The sequence below is a fragment of the Gouania willdenowi genome, chromosome 5 (assembly GCF_900634775.1).
Source record: "Gouania willdenowi chromosome 5, fGouWil2.1, whole genome shotgun sequence".
Taxonomy (NCBI): Eukaryota; Metazoa; Chordata; class Actinopteri; order Blenniiformes; family Gobiesocidae; genus Gouania; species Gouania willdenowi.
The window spans coordinates 16,110,439-16,132,533 of NC_041048.1; the positions used below are offsets into that span (position 1 = coordinate 16,110,439).

Below are 22,095 nucleotides of genomic sequence, written 5' to 3' on the forward strand. Positions count from 1 at the left end.
TGTATACTGCCTCGATATCTATATTAAAGAAACAAAACACATACACTGCAAACGAATGTCCGGTAACCAACGCTCTCACCATAAAAGGTCAGGTAACCAAAGAGAGCTGCCAGGAAGTACATGGTGTACATGACAAAGATGGAGATGTTGGACACATTCTGCATCCTCTTCCTGGTTGGGCTGGAATGGGAGTGTGGGAAATTACATGTTATGAGTGCCATATTTTGCAATATGTCAAATAATCACATCTTACAGAGGGGTTGACTCACTTGGATAGCTCAGTGTAGATTGGCAGGACCTCAGGGTGGCAAACAAAGGCAAAAGCCAAGATGGGAATGGTGTATGCTGTCTGTGAGGACAAACATAAACACACAACTTTATAACAATAGCCTCACCATCAACTCAGGGTAGCACGTGTCGTGTATCTTAAAACTCAGACATCTGCGACCTCTTTATTTTCAAACTTGATAGATTTGCTCTCCACCTCTCACCTGCCTACCTGTGAGTTGAGGGTTATCATACGTGGGGCACAGTGGGAGCCGTCATCTTCATGTACCAGGTCGTTGATAACATGCTCGTGACTGTAGCTCGAGACATTGAGGCTGTGGTGCTCAGCAGTGCCGTTATAGAACTCCTCAAAGGGGCAGGGAATTTGAAACTTTTTATAGGTCACCTACAACAAAATTGTGAAAGAGAAACATTGCTATAAAGACACAAGGATTAAGAAGTGTCTCAGAGACTAGCTCCACAAAATGCTTTTCAAACATCAACGTATCTCTAAGTAGCACTTATCAAACAGCAACACAACACTGAAAATAGGGTCGAGCGTGGGAAAAGATAGTGTGAGAAAGTGAGTGACATCCGTGCCAAGGTAGCATGAAATAGCGACTGAGAATTCAGTAGCTAATGGGGATCTTAATAAAATGAAATGAAACAGTGAATGACAATGTGTGATTGTTGTCGTTGGTGGTGATGTGGACTGGACTTGACTTACAGCAGTGAGGAAAAACACCATGCAGCTGAGAGAAAACCCACTCGTGTATCCAAGGTAACCTAAAATTAGAGAGGAAAAGACGGTTGATACGGGTGCAATGTGTGGATAGGAACACTGCTTATCTGTATAGTTACAATACATAGTGTAGTGACCGACTGAGACTGTCTAAATTAAATGTGTAGAACGTCCTCTTGACCTCGAGATGGCAGATTACATTTAAAACTAAGTCTGACGTCAAAATAGTGCGTTCCAATTAGATAGTATGGAAAGATTGAGTATGCGAGAAACACCTGGATGCAAACTGTATCGGGACATTTTTTAAGTATGCACGGTGGGCACACTAGTCATACTTAACCTCCCTATGATGGATTGCGAGCGAAACGTAAAATCGTTCTGGGACCGGCTTCAAGCCAAAACTCAAAAATCCCCTTTTCAAAACAAAAGCATCTCTTCTTGAACACTTTTGTGAATGGGGCTCTTGTTTTGAAGTTAACTGGAGGTTTTGACAGTCGCACAATGGCGGGTCTCAAAAAATCTCCAAAATGTCGGCATGAAATATGTTTTTTGCAAGTTTTATGGATCAAATTACCACATGATGATATTCTTCTTGGTCATTTTCTAGCTTAAAATGTTTTCAGAACTTTCAAAGGTGGCGAATCAAGAGAGCAATTTAGCCTCAGTGTACTTCAAGTTACTGTCACTGTAGGTTCGAAACGCATCTTAGGAAACTTCGAAGTATACTTCAGTGGGAACGGTCATCATCGTAATCATCCTAACTCTACTATTAGTATAGCAGACAGTATTTACTAATTGAGTGTGTAGTGTATAGTAAATTAGCATGTGATATCAAACACAGCCATAGGCACCAGCAGACCTAAAAAGGGGCAAATTGGTTGGAAAATGGATGGATGGAAATACACACAGTATCACTCACCAAGCTGTTTCATTAAAGCCAGAGGCAGGATAACACTGGCTGAGACGATGATGACCAGGTAGTTTCCATTTAAGTACCACAAGCTGTTTGGAGAAAAAAAACAATTGTTTAGTGCGATGACCACCAAGATAGAGAACACACACAAATTACAAAAAAAAAAACATTTATGCAGATAAGATTTCTAAACTTTTATTTCAATGAAGGTTGAAACTAGTGTTGTACGCCATACGCTCCAAGACCAAGACTTGCTAGAGATTAGAATGAACCAAGACCAAGACTTTTAGGAGTCGAGACAGAGTCAAGACCAAGACCGAGACAAGCTGAGACTAATAAAGTTGAAGAATAGCAAATCAGTGCTGGTTTCGACTGGTCCTGATGGAAAATCCTGAGTCCAAGACCAAGACCTTCAAGACCAGTCTTGAGTACCATAACATTAGTTGAAACTCTCCAATAGTTTTCAAATGTCACTGCTTATGCTGCTCTGGACAGAAGAACCAGAAAAAAACTGTTACATAACAGATCTGACAGTTCTAGCTATTGCAAAAGATATACAGTAGTGGCTGGAGAGGCCCTCAACATGTGTGCTTCTTACTTATTTTGTCTATTTTAAGACCAAAAGATGTGCAGATGGGGGAAACAAATCTAATCTTAGCTCTCTTTTCCCCGACATGCATTGACCATGCATCATCATCGGCTAAAATAAGACCACCACAAATGTCCCGTCGTCAAACAAACATCTAGTGAATGCTCGATGTGCTTCCTAAAGCATACCTCCCTTATACAAACTTATATAGCACATCACGTGTTTATGTTTAATCTTAACACAGCATTCAGTCAGAGATTTATTGTCAGAAGTCTGGCACCACATCAGAAATTATAGTGCCACCTCTCTGCAAAGGGATATGTGGTATACTTGGTACATACAAGTTTTAGAATAAGTGATAGTGATGACATTATTTATGGACAGTGTTTTAGCCCTGATGGATGGAGAACTGTCAATGCAATGAGTTATAGCTTAGCCACTGGACAGAATTTCTCAAGGGAAAATTAAGAAACTTCCCATCTAACCATTTAGGGTTAAATCTCTTCTTAATCCAACATACAGAGAAATCTATTCTCTCCTCAGTCCTAGTAAATCACCGATCCTGTTATTCTTAACTCTCACTGAAACGTAGCCAGTGGGATCAACCGTCTCACACGTCGTCCACAGACAGTGACATATGACCATGTGAGTGAGTGTCTGTATGTGCGCACACTCGAGCATGTTTAAAGGAGTCCTTTGAAATCAGAGGGAAGTAAGAATATTTACAGGCGTCTTCATTGCCCTTTTGGTCACTAGGTCATTTCAGATCATTAAATTTCACATGTACGTTACTCATGACAACTCTGTTGAAAGCTGCTACCCTCGTTAATTTTTTCATTAGATAAAATCGTGGCGTATTCCTCATTGATCAATAATTCAAAGATCATTCGCTATGTGTTATTACTGGGGAAAACTGGCGAAGAAACAATAAATCAGAGTGAGAATGAAGTAAAAACACATTCATGCATTCGTTTACGGGACCCAACATCCCACAATGCAATGCGCGAGAATGTCAACAAATGGAGTGTTTACGGTGGAGATAAAAAGGAACTTTCAAGTAGAATATCGACCTTTTTTTTCCTTTTAGAGTAAATTATGTTTGATTGATTGATCTATGAGGTATACATTATTATTCTATCTAATAAAGTGGGAGCAGCTTTAACACACATTTGTTGTTAAATATGTGTGAGCTACCATTAAAACTGTAATCCCTAAGAGCCTGTACTATGCAGCTGGATATCCTGTATATCTCTCAGGTTATAAATACGTTCACTTAAGCAAGGTGATTTCCACCTGGCAACGTGCGTGCTCACATAAAAGGGGCGGAGTTTTCTGCTTTTGACCAACCAAAAACACAGAAAAATCTGTGCAGAGCAATTTACGTCACACGAGGAATCATTATTTAGAAATATGAAGAATTAAAATCCTAAGAAGTTAACCAGCGTCGTAGTACAGCACACACAGACTAAATTCCAGAAGTTAGAGCGATAAAAGGAAATCCAGCTTCGTAGTACACGCCTATGATTAGTCTGTGTAAAAATATCTTTTACCAACACCTTGTATAGCAGCTATCTAATATCAGTTTTAATGAATCTTGATAGTCATGGTGACCTAACATATTTAGCTGCTCACATTTCATTAACAGATTAACCCCTTAGAAATGGTTGTGTCGTTACCCTTGGTCTGTTTACACTGGGATGGACTGGTGAGCTATTCAGAGTTTAAAACCTAGAATAAACTGCACTTTAGCACCCCAGTAACTCTGATGAAGATAAGTAGGTATTGAATATACTGTAGATGAATGCGTGATACACATCAAATATAATTTATTCTCATCTCAATCACAGGTGAGTAACTTAAACAAATTGCCTTCACAATAACATGTTGTTGCTTTTTGTTTTTGTATACTTGATTTTTGTTATATATCTATTCAAAATTAGATGTGTAAATCATCTGTATGCTAAACTTGCATGAATAAATGAACAACAGAGACATACTTTGAGAAAAAAATCATCTAAAGAAATACAAAGAATCGCCACAACAACCAGCACTTAGGCTGCAAAGTGATAGCAAAATATTTCCCTTAGTTTGAATCCCGGAGTTGAGACCAGAAATATTTCTGTGGAGAGTAAAATTTGCATGTTCTCTTTGCGTTTGTTTTCTCCAGCAACTCCATTTTCTCTTCACAGTCCAAAAACATTGTGTGTTATTGTTATTTGCAGTCACTAAATTTAAATGGGTTCCAGTTTGTTTTACCACAGTGAGGCTGATGGGAGCTGTAATAAGCACTAATTTAGCACTTATACAGGATGAAAAGGGTATAGAAGCCATATAAAATGTATGTATTATTATTATATGAATAAATAAAGTAATTTTAAAAAAACCCTGCTTGAGTTTTTGTGGTGCGACTGTGACAGTGACAGGATCAGTTTTTAGATAGGGCTACTGCTGCCTTATGTCAAATTGATAAAGCCATTTGTCATAAATTCTGACCAGTCCAACCAACCCACTCAGTTCTTATTATGCCCCCAATTTGACCCATGAGTGCGAGGATCATTGAGTGAAAATGAGCGCTGTATGTTTAACTTGTTTAAAGCTGCCCCTCAACTTGTCCATATATACTCAGCTTGGAATCCATCCCTCTGTGTTACACCACCTGCTGCTGTCATTAGTGTCTGTGTAAGAACCTGTGGGAGGAACATAATACTAAATACAGTACATCACATTCAGCTAAGCACTGAATCCTATAGGCATGGATCAACGTCTGAATGTGGGAGTCGTGTCCTTTCTGTGAGGTTTTCCTTCCATTGTCCACAGAATAATGCTGGTATAATCGGTGTCTGTTTGAGTGTGTTATGAACTTATGAACTGTCTTCATGAGTTAGCAAAGGATTCACTGATGACCTTTCCAGGGTGTACCCAACCTTTTACTTAGAGTTGTCTGGCCTGGGCTTTTGCTCTAAATAGAGTAGTGATGAAAGATTGTAGGCCAGCTATAAAACGTACTTACGTCCATTGTATTTATAGTGCAGTCGAGGCAGCGCTTTGCATTTCTATTAGAATACATTCTATTAAAGTTCCTTAAAGAATATCAAAGAATCTGTTATTTGATTGTTCAAGGTTGTAACAGAAGGTGAGTTCTCCCTAAAGGAGAGGCAAAATACATTCGCACTCACGATTGCACCCACTTCCTTCTCCCAGCTAAAACGACTTCATTATTCAAGGCCGTTATTCAGTAAGATAAACCTGCCCAACAGGAGAAGCTGAAAGAAAGCCGACAGTGGTCCTCAGTAAGAGCTCATTCAACCCAGTACTACCAGTAAATGGTCCGTGGACCATTTAGTACTGGGCTGAATTAGTGACCAATAGTGAAGATTGTTTACAAATAATTATTAATTAAAATTTAGGAAAATATTTTAGCAACACTTTTCTTGAAGTTTTATACATAAAGGCTGACATTACGCTGTAATTCTTATGACATGACACCAGGGCTGCAAGATTATGGCCAAAATTATAATCACAATTATTTATCATATTAGGGAAATAATTGCATTTTTATTGCACTACTTTTAAACAAACAATATGTATACAGTTTACAGTACAAAATTAAGCTTTAAAATGAAATTATAATTTAAAAAAAAGAATAAAAATAAAATATTTAAAATGTACCAAAGTCTAACTGAATAAATACACTATTACACAGTGAATGTAAATATTGCTGACAATCACATTCATTTAAATGTGGCAACCAAAATCGTGATCACAATTCAAATTTGATTAATTGTGCAGCCCTACAAACGCCTGTCATTAGCATTAATAAGGTGTCGTGAAACCTGTCATGAAAGCTGTCATTGAGTGTCGTTCGTTACCTTAACCCTAACCCTAACCATAACCCCCCAACCCCAAAAAAAATGCCAACATAGCTCCAAAGGTGTCATCATTTTAGCGAAAGACACTTAATGACAGCCTTCATGACACATTATTCATGCTAATGACAGATAATGACAGCGTAATATCAGCCTTATGCATAAAACTTCAAATAAAGTGTTACCAATCATTTATTACTAGAAAAGCTGTTGTGGTATAATCACCATGGTCTGATAAACATTTCCAAAGCAACATATAATAGAACTGTGATTATATTATTTATTCATGTTTTTAATAGTTATAGGATTGTTATCTTTTGTTGTTTTTATAGTTCCAGGATTGTGTTATTTTATGTTGTTTTTTTATAGTTTCAGGATTGTGCTTTTATGTTGTTTTTATAGTTTTGTTATGTTTTAGGATTACTATCCCAGTGTTTCCTGGGAGGGATTATGGGGTTTGTACAGGCATGGGTGTAGTTTTAACTATATAAAAGAACTTTGAGCTGCATCTATTTATATGAAAAGCACTTTTTATAACAAAACATTGATTGATTGATTATTGATTTTTATTGTTTAAATGTGTCTGTCCCTAAAGAGTCGGACACATCACAGCTACTCTCTGCAGCCTTTCTATGTGCACAGGGTTTGTTTTTATCTGGCAGCTGGAATCCACTTCAGTTCACCCTGGCCTTATGCAGGGTGTCTGTGACTGTACGATGTCATAAACATTGTTTGTCTCATACGTGTTGCGCATATGTAACTGACAGATACTTCATCACTCAGTCCCTCCCTCAATGCTTGACCAATTCCAAACCTTAACTTTCATCACACCCCCCCAAAGGACTCGATCGATAAGAGTTGCAAGGTGAAACATTACTTGGCCATGTGGTCTGCCAGGTCCTCTGACCATGCACGCACAATCTGAGCTCTAGGTCAACAACAGGCAGGAGACGCATGCCTTTCACTTACACTGGCACAATGTGATGATGGTACTCACTCAGAGTTGGGGTCAGCCTTCAAGAATGCTTGGATCACAAGCGGCAGCTCGGATTTGACAATATAAAGGTAGCTGGACATGGCTGTGAGAAAATAGACAAAAAATGGAAAAAAATATGTGAAACAGCGTATCTGTCTATATTGGCATGTTTGTACAAAACTAAGGGCAGTAGGTTTAACTAAGGACACAGTGATCATGTCCTCAACATTATTACAAAAGAATAAGGACTTTATCCCTTGGGGTTCAAGAAATGACACGAGAAAAAATCAAATCAAATCAAACAAACTGCTCACAAATACATTTTAAAGCAAAGCGAAAGGTTTGTCTTAAGGACCTCAAAACATGCAGGAACCCTAGTTTGTGTTTGTTAGATATATTAAGAACAGTTGAACTTGTAGTTGATTGGGTTATTCTCACGTCTATATTGAATTCAGAAAAAATCAGAGATTTGTTTAAAACGTAAACTTGAATTTCTGCCTATGATGTGACTGATTTCACTGAAATAAAATGACATTGTACACATAAGACATGAAAAACTGGCAGACACTTAACATTTAGATATGATATTCTACATGATAAAGTATTTATTACACCGCCTACAGAACTCTATCAGTGTAATGCAAAATAACTGCTATAAGGCTTCCTTAAAGCAAACAACCAAATTAAACTGAAAAGTTAAACATGACACACGTGAAGTGGCTAATAAAAACTCTAAAAACATACAAAATTACTGAAAAATAGCAAATACATAAAAGGACAACAATAATAAACAAAATGACAACAAATATACAAAAAATACTCCATAAACACACAAGATGACCACAAAAAAATATACAAAACAAAAACAAACTCACACAAAACTACATAAATATAAAACCCACAAAACAACAACAAAAATACACATAAATGAGACAAACATAATCAAAATTACAGCAAAAATACACCAAATTAATCAAACAACAAAATAAACAATGCAAAAATACAAACAAAAACCTTTTTTCTTTCCTTTATTGATGATCAGGTCGGTTAATATTCTAACTGTTAATATGAATTATATTTGTGGCCCTCACTGTAATAAAAGTTCCCCTTCCCCAGTCTAAAGGTTTGTAGTTCTGTATGTGGCTGAGCATCAAGAGTGGAGAAATAGAAATTGTCAAACTGTACAGAATATGAATATACTCAACAATATCACAAGGTTTATCACAAATTTACAAATAATTCTCACCTCCAATATTCTGCAAAGTGATTGCTATACCAGCAGCCATTTTCCCAGGAATGCCAAAGGCTCTGTAGCCCAGTTGTTCATAAGCACGAATTCCTAAAAAGAGATTCAAAACAAGAACTATTTTATTAGTTGTGAAGCAACTATAACTACTGGAAAGTAGGGCTGGGCAATTTTGCCTAAAAATTTTTTTTTTAGTTTCGATTCGATTTTTGATTTTTTTTCAATGCACTTAAAATGACTGCAGACATCACATCTATTGTTAAAGGTGCAACTTTATTGCTGTGATTGTTCTCAAGAGTTAAAATGCATGGAACAATCCCAAAATAAAAAGTAAATGAGTCTCTGTCATTCAACAATTTCAAGCTTTAACCCAGGTTTAAGTAAAAGTGTAACAGCAACTTCACAGTAACTTAAATTTTCTGATTAATAAATCAGATGACTACATATTTTATACCATATAACATTATAATTAAAAAAATAATAAACTCTTCCTTTATCATCTCAGCATAGTGCGAATAGAAAATTGAACATGCCTGTGGCACACATATAGCTACTCAAAGGGTAAACACATGTAAACAATGAGAGGGCTAGCTCACATCGCGCCACAGTAACCCACAAGGACGAAACGCAAAAAAGTCAGAAAAAAACTGTGGTGGGAAAAAAAAAAAAAATTTTAACTGAAATTTGCTAAATAAAATTGTTTTTATCAACAAATTTGATAAATTGATTTTTTTGCCCAGCCCTACTGGAAATATAAAAGCATGTCCTTGAATACATTACCACTCACTCAGAGTTAAATTGATACTGTTAATACAGATCATACCGTATGTAAACAGTCACATTCATGAGAGCTTATTCAATAATATTATTTTATGACTCCTTTACAAAAAGGCTGAGACATGACACACGTCTTACCCACAATCCCAGCGGCTTTGAGCAGCAGATGAATAGAGTAGGATGACAAAGCTGCTACTGCAGTAAGAAGAAACCTGGGAGACAACACAAAGAGACATGAGACCCCCGCGTGTTACTCCACTGTTTATATTCACTTTACACTGCACAGCGTGGCTTCCCATATTCCGTATGGAATTCAATGCCCCATTCCCTCTGCAGTCTCTTCTTATGGTTAAACCTCTTATATAAATATGCAGGCTATTGTGTGGCAGCTAAAATGTTCGTCTTAATTTTTCTTTCTTTACAACAAAAAAGAAATGAACAGTGACGTGCCGTCAGGGTAGGCAAGGTAGGCAGTGCCTACCCAAGGGTGAATTGATATTTTGATTATTTGTTTTAATTATAATATAATTATAAATTATTTATTTTTCCATTTCCAATAGCCTACAGTATCTATAAGTTTGAAAGTGTCAGCATTTTGTGCGTTTCATAGCCCAAAATTACTAAACAGCGCTATTTCCTGGAACGACTGCTGTCTCACTCCGCTGTAAAGCAGGAGGAGGCCACGCCCCCTCTCAAAGGCACATTGCTGCTCTGCCTCTGTTCCCGTTAGCGTGTTTTTATGTGTTTGCGCATGCGCAGTCAGTTCCCCAAGATGACAACCATTTACGTATGCTGCCTTTGGACGTAAGCGCGCTATGCTGAATGCCATACGTAAGTTCACAGTGCATTAGTGAATTGATCCCATGTGACCGCTGCTGCTACGTTCTCTAGCTAGTGGGCGGGATAACACTACAGGCAGGATGACAGCGCTAGAGACGATAGAGAAACTTTCTTTTGAGGAAAAACAACAAATTTTAAAAGATGGGAGACCAACACCTGAGCTACCAGACCTTCAGCAAAGGTAAGGTCAGAAAATTGTTCGTATTTTCCACAGTGAATGGTACAAAAGGAAGGATTGGCTTTGTGGATGCTCCTCACTGAGGTTGTTCTGAGTTGTTGTTGTTGTCTTTTTCTCCGTGTTTCTGTGTTTCTAACACAAACAACGGATGCGCTGCCGTGTCATGAGCTATATCTTGTTGGGAGAGTACGGAGGCTATATTAAATAATTGTTTATGTTTCTTTAATGGTGTTTACGATGTTGATTTTGTTAGATGGCTAAATGCTTGTTCATGTGGATCTTGTTGGGTTTTTTCTTTCTTATTATGAATTTTATATTTTGATAAGCGCGTTGAGATGACTGTGTCGTAAATTGCTTCATACAAATAAAGTTAATTTGAATTTAATTAACAATTGCCAGCAGAAACATGTGAAATTGTCATTGGTGGTCTCGATTTGCAACGTGCCTACCCAACCCTAGTGGTCACGGCACGTCACTGGAAATGAACATAGCTCAGTTATTCTGAGTGGTGTTCTTTACAGGCTTTATTTTTGACATGAGGAACCAAGATAACGTCATGGCTTAAGATTAATTAAAGCACATTAGAAAATAAGAAGTTAAATAATATACATACTGTATAGAGGAGCAGTGAACACCTCTTTTATTTGTGTGTCATGTGCCTTTTAGATGTGTCGTATGATGATTCTGAACACTTTTCTGTGCCATTTATTTATGTTTTGCTAATATTTCATTTAATTATTTACTAAGTTGCCTTAGTTTGAAAATGCCTTAAAATTAACACGAGTATCTTTTAATCTTATATACATGTTGTGTAAAGTAAATTAATTGATAAATGTGCCCCTGATTGGGAATCACTGCCTTAGAAAGGTCTAAGAGTAAATTAAATATAACATAGTCTTGCTTTAACAAAAAAAAAAAAAAAAAAAAAAAAAAATTGAGTTTTATTCAATCAACGCTTTGCAAATCCCACATGGCTTCCTCTGTTGCTTTAAATACATTCAGATGTACTTGGTATCAGTTTAACATTATTATACCAAAATAAAAATCCTTGTTAATATGAAATTATCCAAAGTGCAAGATACTCATGTTGGTACTATAGATTTTTAATGTAAAACCATTTTTCTTCAAAGTCAACAAAAAATAGAATTTCATTATTAACCAATACTTGATAATATTATCAATAAAGCTGGAAATGTAAGCCTAGCCAAAGGTTCTTTCAACCCAGAATGGTAAAAAAAAAAGAGATTTTACTGCTATCAAAGGATTGATTTAGTCATTTTGTCAACATTTGATCATAACACATCAGAAAATCATTAAAACAAAGTAAAATAATTGTTAATGAACTGTTGTAACAAGGCTTGCACTGAGTACTTTTATGCACTTTATCTGATTCTTGGCAATGTAATTCTATGTATATTAATTCCTTTTATTGTTTTTTTTTTAATTTTTTTACCAAGTGAATGATTGAATGTTTGAATTGTGATAAATGAATTATCTATGCAGCAGATCCTTCTATTGACTTTTGATGATTTAGAAATCAAAATAAAGTGCATGAGGAGAATATAGAAAGGACAATTTGTCCTTTTGGACCTGAAAAAACCAAAATGTGGCGAACGTGAGCACTCTCTCTAAGGCCAATCCATTGACTTTCACAGCAGCAAAAGCAGTGGGTTTCTTGTTGCTTGGTAACATGGTGTTACCTTCACGGTCTGTGCATCACAGTAGGAATTCCCGTATTCACATGAAAGGAGTTTCCTTTGCTTTCTTTGCTGGGCCATGACTTGGGTCACCGAGGGCAGGATGCGATTTGACCTGAAACCCCTTCTCTTTTTACAGCAAAGGGAGCTATCTATTTAGAATTTGAAATTCAGGATGCACTACCATGTTTTAAATCAGAAGTGTGGAAGCATTTTGGCTTCCCCAAGCCAAAATGCTTCCACACTTCTGATTTAAAATGAAAGAAGTGAGAAAAATAAAAACATGTGAAATCCAAGGTAAGAGGGGCACAGAGAGGAAGGGGAGAAACAAGAGAGAGAGCGAATGAAAGCCATAGTTTGTTTATTTATATTATTTCTTTGATATGGGATTTTTTTAAAGTCCAGTTGTTAAAGCACAAAATACATTTTCAGTTGCACTTTTAAAAATAAAAGGAACTTTTATGCAGTTTTGCATTGTTTACTGTAGAGCCAGAATTTAAATGAATAGGCTTCTTCTTCATTTGTACTATTTCTTTATTTATTTCATTCAGGATTTATTTTTATTTAAATCGTATTGTTTTGCATAGTTTATTGAGGGAATCTTTTGACAATGAAAGAGCAAAAAAATAGTACAGTATTTTTATTTTCAAAGAAAAAAAAAAAGAATATTTTCTCAGTCATCATTTGTCTACAGTCCCATGTTGTAAAATAAATTGTGAGAGAATCATATCATGAACCCAGTATCGTGTATCGAATTGTATCGGGAAGTGAGTGAATCGTTACATCCCTATCTTTGAGTGTTTCATTCAAAGTTGCAAAGATGGTCATTTGTTGGCTTTACAAAAAAAAAAGCTCAGGTTCGACCTTCTCACCTAAACTCTGAACAGTGGCGGGTTTGATTTCCAAAATGTGCAATATTATCTTTGAGGTAACCTTATATCACATGCAGCATCTACATCAGTCGCCCTAAGTTCAACTTGTTTACTCACAAGAAGAGCAGTATGCCAGTGTTGGCCATGGCATAAGCCAATCCCAGGATTCCACTGCCCATAATGGCATTTCCCAGGTTGAAGACCGACATGCCAAAAGAGGTCTTTCCTTCAAACTAAATGTGCATTTCCAAGAATATAAAGAAATAAAAGCAGACATTATACGTCAAATCTTTGCTTCAAACATCAGGTCGTTGATTATTACGAAATGTCTCACTTACATCTGTGAAACGTATGGCTTTCTTTCCATCAGCATTTGGCAAGAATTCCTCATTTTCCAGTCCTCCATCTGGATCATCAAATCTAAGAGCCAAAATATAGCTTCAAGTTAAACTTCTCTCTAACCACCTCTGACATTTGTGCACAAATTTGCTTTAGCCAGGACCAAATGCCATACTTATCGCATGTACTAGATAGCATGAGAAGAACTATGCAGTTAAACATATAAGACAAGAATGTACACACACATACCTGACGTTCTGTGTGCCATTTCTGTTTAAGGATCCACCAGTTGAAGGGAGCACATAAACAGAACATGCATTTTAAGAAGAAAAAAAACAAAAAATATTATGCATTAGAAAACAAGTCATATGGTATGTTGTTCACCACACGGGATTTTTAGCCTTATTGACAGGCAACGCAACGCAAAGACAACTAAAGTTGTCTTTAGTTTTTCAATGATTTTTTTGATTTCCTCTAGAAAAATGTGGATGTGGTGTTCACATACCGTACGTATAACAGTAGAGACGTACGATGGTGAGGTGTAGGAGTGCCTACTACTTACATGCTCTGTTAAAAATGCCATTCATCAGTGAGGAGAACACAGGAAGATACTCACCGATCCTCCTCTAGCAAGGTCTTCATTGGCACGCCCACATCATCTACAATGTCGTGATTTTTACTGTTGGTTAATATGTTCATCTCTGAGTCGTAGGTTTCCATCATCGACTTTCCGCCAATCACTTCGTATTTGGTGGGGGGTTGGCCGAAGATCCTTCAGGAGACAAGAAAATGACACGCGTAAGACTCAGGCAGAAACAGCTGCATTTCTGATCACTTTGGCTTATTTGCACAGGCTTGAGGTGAGAGGTAGGAAAGTGAAATATCTAAAAAAAAAAAAACGTATTAGTGCGATGGAGCGATGGTTAGCATCGCTGGTCCACAGCGTGAGGATTAAAGCCCTGCTGTCTCTGTGTGGAGTTTGCATGTCATGATGTCATGAACATGGAGTTTTTACATTGGTTGTAGGAATGTGTGGGACTAGTTGTAAATACATGAATATGACTCCTCTAATAGCATTTGAAGAACAATAATGATGACCGTGTTTTTGTTTCCCTTTTCGTTTCTTTTTTACGGAAATAAAAAGCAACTAACACAAATAATCCACTTGTTTATTGTTTTTCTTTCCCACCTAAAAAAAAGGTTTCTCCTTGATTATAACTCCCATTTTACCGCATACGCTAGGGTTGTCCCGATCCGATATTGATATCTGATATCGGTCCAGCCAGAAAACGAATATCGGATTTTATCGGACTGCGTCTAAAATCACCGATAAAATGTTCCGCTCCAGCACTTCTGTCCATAGGTGACTGTGGTTCACACTCCAACAAAGTAACCTACTGCTGCTGACTATTGTTCTCTGTTTGAGTAACATCACTTAATCAAGCCTTTTCTAACATTCCACACTACAAAATAAGTAATACAAGTATGTATGATTTGTGCTGATATTGTATCGGATCAATATTGATATCGGCCGATACGCAAGGCTGCAATATCAGTATCATATCGGAAGTGAAAAAGTTATATCGGGACATCCCGAACATATGCTCTAACTTATATTGAAATAGACGTTTAAGAAAATAAACAAACAAACAAATAAATCAATAAATAGTCCTTCTCAAGTCCAAATCAAAATTACAGGCATACATACATTGACATTACTGTCTGTAAAAAAATAAATAAATAAAAATATTTTAAATACAGAAGAAAAACTGAGCAGAAAACTCACTGACAAAAACATGCATACTTTCACAACAAGCTCTGCCTAATATTCAGAGATATGAACAAATATAGGCTCAAACTCCCAACTATTGGAATAGAAAAGTTAAAGAATTAAATCAGAAAAATCTCTGTCTTCGCCCTGACACCATTACGAACAGTAAACATAGCAGAGACCACATAGGCATGGCTAAAAGCTGAGGTTTAAGGCTCTGCTGCAGATCAGAACGACACTGTGGTTTTAAGTTTGTTAATGTTTGCGCACCTTTAATTAGAGAGGAAATCTGTGTCCAAAACTACCATTATGGTAATACTATGATTACAGACTTTAAAAGTGCTTTTTGTGAGTAAATGAATGGTTTGATGGCTCCACAGCAACACAAACCGGTACATTGTTTGTCATAAAAAGTCATTTAAAGACCCAAAAGTCTCGATACAACTGCAGCTAAAGCTAACATGATGATTTAAATTGTGTGCGCACACTAAATGTACAGGTTAGTACATTTGTGAAATGAAAGTGAGATAAAGCTTTGGATCATAAACACACTCCAATAACAGTTTTCCAACAGGAAACTTTCACTTGCTTATTTCGTGAGTTTGCTAAGGTAACCACCCTTACCTGAGCCTCAAAGCTTGTGTCAATATTTCATGTTTCAACACTGAGCCTTGATAATAACCATTTCTAGCAAAGTGAGATTATGGGTTAAAAAAGGCCTTGTGTAGAATGAGTCACCCTTTCTCTTCCTGAATAGATATATTTGTATAGAATAGAATGATCAGGAGTATCACAATGAGGAAGTTCTGCTTGCAAAACGTATAGTATTTATTAATTTCTAATAGAGGTGTCCCGATACGATATTGATATTGAATATCGGTCTGATATCAGCCAGAAAACGAATATCGGATTTTATCGGACTGCATCTAATATCACACTCTGCTGACTATTGTTCTCTGTTTGAATAACATCACTTGATCAAGCCTTTTCTAACATTCCACAGTACAAAATAAGTAATAAAAGTATGTATGGCTCATGCTGATATCGTATCGGAGCAATATCTGTATCGGCCGATAGACAAGGCTGCAATATCGGTATCATATCAGAAGTGAAAAAGTTGTATCGGGACATCCCTAATTTTTAATAGTAGGTACCAGCCTGTAAAGGTCCTGCTGCTTTGGCTAATTAGGAGCAGTTAAACACTGGATTTACAGTAAACACAAATTGAGGTTGTTTATAACACAGGTGTATGATGTAGGATTTTCCACTTGTAGGGTCAATGTTAAGTTCAACTTGTATAATCTGTCAATGACACAGGAAACACTAGCAAAGAAATGCCACTAGCAATGAGCAGTGTGTTTGTGATTTTTTACACTGTATGTGTTTAATGCATGAAATACAATTTCAAAAAAAAAAAACCAATCACACCATGGATTACAAAATAAAAATGAACCTTAATAGTGATTTATTGCTTGTTTGTTTTATGACTGTGGTTATTCTTTCTGGAGTCTAGAAGCAAAAAAATAAACAATATCACTGAAAGAGCGTAAACCTCATGACACCATGACCATTTAGACTTTAAAGGACCATTAATAAGAACACAGTAGGTCTAAATTTATGGGCAACCCCAGTATTTAGAAAAACAATGTTGAAATGGGCAATCCAGATCCCATCCAGATGAAACTCTGTAAGATAACTGGATCTGACATAACTGAGTCAAATTACATAAAGATCGGTCCATTAGAAACCGAGATAGAAATTTTTGAAGTTTGGCAAACGATGAGGAATAGTTTAAAAACTGATCCAGAATTATTTTATATATGAATCTGAATCCCTTCCAAAATTGTATGTAATCTTCCATGGTGTAAGATCTACCTTTGGTTAAAATTTTGTCAAAATCAATATAGTACTTTTCACGTAATCCTGTTATCAGACAAACAAATAATTCAATGAAAGCCTGTGAAAATGTTAGCTCCTTGGCGGAGGTAACATATGTGTAACTAAATATGTGATCATGTCATCCTGCAAAGCCATTAGGCATAAAACATTTACACCAGCAGAAACAAGAAGACAGTCATCAACATCCCCTGCCAGATTGGTTGTCATTATAACTTATAACCTTTTCCTAAATGTCCTAAATCTAAGTACTTAGATGTATACATAAGAAAATACCATCACATCAGAATATTACTTTACTAACTATCTTAAACAGTTTCGAAGAAAAGCTGTCCCCTTTGATGATACCTTGAACAAAGTAAAAGAAAAAGCAAACAAGGGCAATAACTCCAGAAAAAATGTTTGCGCACTTCTCATTTTCGAACTTCATCAAGGTATCGATACCCTGAAGCCACACTCCAAATTTGGTTATCCTATCTTAAACAGTTTCTGTGAAAAGCTGTCCCCTTTGAAGATACCTCGAACAAAGTAAAGAAAAATGGAAAAGGGCAATAACTCCCAAAAAACCAATTGCGCACATTTCATTTTCGAACTCCATCAATGTATTGATACCCTGAAGCCACACACCGAATTTGGTTATCCTATCTACAGTTACAGTTTCTGAGAAAAGCTGTCCCTTTAACTCGGACGGACGGACATACAGACGGAGCTCAAACCTATATCACCCTTCCACACTTTGTGGCGGGGGATAATAATTAAACAATATAATACTTTAGATGTTTCACTGTTTAAACTATATAAGTTAAATTGCTTTAATCGATTAAACTTGATAAATTAGATCAAATCAATAAAAGATGTGACAAAAACTAAGTGCTTAAAGTCACGTGTTTAACACACACATTCATTAGTGTAATGTGCACAAATAATTTAAAATTAAACAAGATAGGGTCTATTTTTATTTTCTTCACTATAAGTGTTCCATTAAAGGAAACTAGCGGTCAGCCAAAATTGTGAATTTGTACTTAACAAACCTGTATTTATGTTGAATGTGTAGCTTATGTAAGTAGTTTTGAGTTTATAACACATCAACAATGCCAGTAAATCCATCATTGAGCAGTGAATTGTTTAAAGACTTAGAGAATAATCAGTGAAACTGTTTAGAAGAGAAGCATATGCTTTTCTCTTGAACACCAGTGGGGCCATCGCTCGATTTTCCACTCCCCAGAAGCTCCATCGAGCTCTGTTATATAACAAAGGACCTATTAGGAGACTTGGGAGTCCCATTATGAGTAACTAGATGCTTGTAACAGTTCACATGTCTGTGATATCTGAAAAATACGCAAAAAATAGTACTGAACAAAACAAACCATCACTATTTTACTTGAAATAAGATAGCAGAACGCCTGGCAGCAACAGCTCTTTCCAATTGTCTAATGAGGACACAGGAACACAACTGTGCATCATAGGTAATGAACTGAATCGACATTATAGTGTGAACGAGTAGAGCAATGATTATATAATCACAAAACAAGATAAAAAGTCAAAAGTAAGTTGCTTGGACATATGGGGCGCGATTGTAAAGTTGCACATGCTAAAATAAACAGCAACTTTTTGCAACATTTAGCAACAAACCACGTTTAAAAACACGTATGTGAATGTTTTCATGTTACTTTTGACCAGATTTACAGCAATATTTGTAAAATTTGTTATTTTTCCCTACCATAAAAATATAATGTCAATGTTAAATCTAAATCTAAATGTTAAACGTAAATCTTAAAAGTTAAATTTGAATGTCACGGTGAAAGTAAATATTTAGCTAATATGCAAATTCACCGGCACTTACGGTGAATTTGCATATTAGCTAAATATTTAGTTTTAGATTTAACATTTAGATTTAGAATTAATATTTAACGTTTTAAGATTTACATTTAACATTTACATTTAATATTTACAAGAAAAGAAATATCACAAATTTCACAAATATTGCTGTAAATCTGGTAAAAAGCAACATTTAAAAAAACATTTTAAACATGCTTAATATTGCAAAAAAAGAATTGCATGTGCAACTTTACAATCAACGCCTCATAGGACACAACTTGAACTGAGGAAACCTTTTGTTTCTGCAGCCTTGGATCAAAGTTGTATGAGATAAAATAATGAGGTTCTGTTATCCACTTGAATAAACACAATCTCCTCAGTTCACGATAACCTTAGCAGCGCGTGCAGACTGTCTCTCACACAGTTTTGACATAATTAGACAGGTTTAAAAGAAAGTGGCAGCACTAGGGCGAGGTATTAATCTAATAAACTGTTACACAAGGAGCCTGTACAGTCTGTGTTTACACGAGTACTCAGCTGAGCGTTTGAGGCTCAGCTGCCAATTACGTGATGATTTGCAGAGTGACATCAGAGATGACAATACCATAATGGGTCGAATGTGTCGTGGTAGCAGGTGTGATTTTTCCAACACTTCATAGATCGGTGCCAACACAGACACAAGTGCACTGATTTGTACCTCCAGTTACACACTTAGGAAAAGGACTAGCGTAAGTTTGAGAATATAATTTATTAAGCGATGAGCCAGAACGAAATATAACCTGAGCAACTAAAAATAAACGTGGGTCTAGTACTTTTTGCTGCACTTCTTGATCAAATTACAAGCTGTTACTGATCCAATGGGTCAGCCACTTGGTCTCCCATAAAAGGCTCAGACGAATGATGCATTAGGAAGCAAATGACGGACACATCCTAAACTGGTTGTTTAAACTGGGTAGCAACACAGGAAAATAAATAAGGGAAATGATATCAGAATACCAGGTGTATTTTACAAAATAAAAAGGATGTTTGATTCATTGCTGCTCTGCTTACAACACAGCCTTGTTGGTTACATAAGGAAATAGTTACCACTCATTAATGGCGGGCACTTGAGGTTAAGCTGACATTTTTTCTAAGAAATAGCTTGATAACCAGCAGCTGGCAGCAGGAGGGAGAGAGCAATTATAGTACAGACAAACATTTCAGGAAGCTCTGACTTGTAAGCACAGGCAGTTGATGAACTATTTAATAAAGTGTAATACACATCTGAAGTATTTTTTTATTTAAGCCTAAATTCCTATTATATCTCATTTTAGAAATGTTTGTCAACTATTGATTCATCATTTGCTTTTTGACTATTGAATAATAACTAGTTAAGACCTGTATTCGCAAGGCAAATACATATTTGGCAACTGAAAAAATTGGCAATAATGACAACCTGTACCTGGATTTGTTGACAAGTTTGTTATTTTTACTAATTAAATTGAAGGTAATAATGCAGGAAAAACATAGGACTGACCTTGACCTTAAATATGACCTTGAGCGAAGGTCCAGGTCACACATTGAAAGGAAATGTTGTTCAATGGTACCAGTATGAGCATTGTATGTCAATTTGGGGCCAAGTTATAGGGAAAAAGTTTAACCTCTACCAATCTTTTTACTGGAAGGTCGTACACCTTCGGCCCAATGAAATAAAATACTCCACTTGAAATTAGCTTTTCATAAATGTAAGCATCAAACTTGTACGATAAATATTCGTCGAGATATGAAAAATGTTGGGTTTTCACTATTGACGCGACCTTGGCCTTGACCTTTGCATTTTGGCTCCAAAAAAAGCTGACTGCACATCCTTGACATTGCCCCTATGAGATGACATACGTGTCATTAGTGCTGCATTAATAGCCTAGGAGGAGTTCCACGACAAAGGAGTTGCGGAAGAAAAATAATGAGAACTCCTACAATTAAACAAGAGAACTTTGAGAGCGCACACCTACGCCAAGCGCCAAATATTCTCTTTGCCAGATATTGACTTTAATAGCAAATAGAGGCGGTGATGCCCTAACGGTTAAGGAAGCAGGCTTGTAATCGGAGGGTCAACCTGGACCATTACTGTGTTGATCTAGTCAATTTAGATAAAAGCATCTGCTAAATTAAATTATATTTTATTAAGTAAGACATGTTTATCCCCTCTAATAACGATACAGTCGGTCCAAATGGAATGCGCAATCTGGATCTAATCCAGATAAAACTCAGTGGAATAATTAAGAAACCAACCTGACATAATTGAGTCAAATTTCATAAAGATCGTTTTTTTGAAATCTCACCAAAGATGTGAGATTGGGATGTTTTTTTTTCTTTCTTTTTTCAAACTGATCCAGAATTGGTATATTGATCTGGATCCCTTCCAAAATGTAATGACATCTTCCATGATGTAAGGTTTATCATTATTTAAAATGTTGTTCAAATATGTTAATCACTTTTGACGCAAATCTTGCTCACAGACTTAATACATAAATGCTGGTGAAAATATGACCTCGAGAGTATCAGTAAAGCTTATTGTTACTACCATCTGCACCGCAGAGCAACCTCTAATTTTTCATCGCTCTGTTGCATCTTGCTACAAAAAAGTGATCCACTAAGAACAAAGAAAATTTGATGACACTTGCTGAAAGATGTTAGCAGTGTGTCTAATAAATTCAGTCAAAAGTCAAAAACACTTTGAATTATAATTGTATTCTTTTTTGTCATATAAGAGCTTATGACAACATTGTGGACTATTTAGTTTACCTTAAATTCATATAAGTATTTTAGGAGTGATAGCCACTGAGGGAACAAATGCACATGATAAAAATAAAAATAGGAAATTAAGAATGACAAAAACCAAATACATTAAATCTGCAAGGGTTGCTATATGGCACAGTGATTAGGATTCATGATATTTAGCCCAGATAACCCCCAACTTGTCTCTACACATTAAAACCATCGCAGTAAAGACAAAGGGTGCCTTGCAACTTGAGTCAACCCAACTCAAAAAAAAGAACACTCTATTAGGAGTTACCTGGATCAGTGATCCTGATCACGGTGCCATGGTCATTAAGATTTTAAAGGCTTGGGTGATATTTCGATCTCCGTTAACAATGATACAAAGGGTCAAATCAATGGGAACCCCCATTTTTTGAAAAAAATTGCGATGAAATGTGCAATTTGAATCTGATCCAGGTGAAAAGATTGGTCAATAACAAACCGAGATCTGAATTTTTAAAATTTCGCCAATGATGAGAGATAAAGATCTGGATTTTTCGATTTGTCCA

The 22,095-nt window shown here is 36.3% G+C and overlaps 1 protein-coding gene across 2 annotated transcripts in view; it reads right to left on the reverse strand.

The window, feature by feature from the left end:
- The window catches only part of slc38a3b (solute carrier family 38 member 3b), a 30,734-nt gene that overhangs the window by 5,562 nt on the left and 3,077 nt on the right, over nt 1-22,095 (reverse strand). Inside the window, exons 2-13 of one of the 2 annotated variants that reach the window (XM_028446620.1) lie at nt 13,919-14,074; nt 13,552-13,572; nt 13,302-13,383; nt 13,081-13,196; nt 9,515-9,588; nt 8,600-8,692; nt 7,375-7,456; nt 1,929-2,011; nt 995-1,053; nt 500-673; nt 270-349; nt 80-180 (exon numbers count right to left, since the gene is read on the reverse strand). In XM_028446620.1, coding sequence (XP_028302421.1) covers nt 80-180; nt 270-349; nt 500-673; nt 995-1,053; nt 1,929-2,011; nt 7,375-7,456; nt 8,600-8,692; nt 9,515-9,588; nt 13,081-13,196; nt 13,302-13,383; nt 13,552-13,572; nt 13,919-14,025 — 1,072 coding nt within the window. In that variant the 5' untranslated portion in view covers nt 14,026-14,074. The remainder of the gene's footprint in view (nt 1-79; nt 181-269; nt 350-499; nt 674-994; nt 1,054-1,928; nt 2,012-7,374; nt 7,457-8,599; nt 8,693-9,514; nt 9,589-13,080; nt 13,197-13,301; nt 13,384-13,551; nt 13,573-13,918; nt 14,075-22,095) is intronic. The other variant, XM_028446621.1, reaches the window with a different exon arrangement.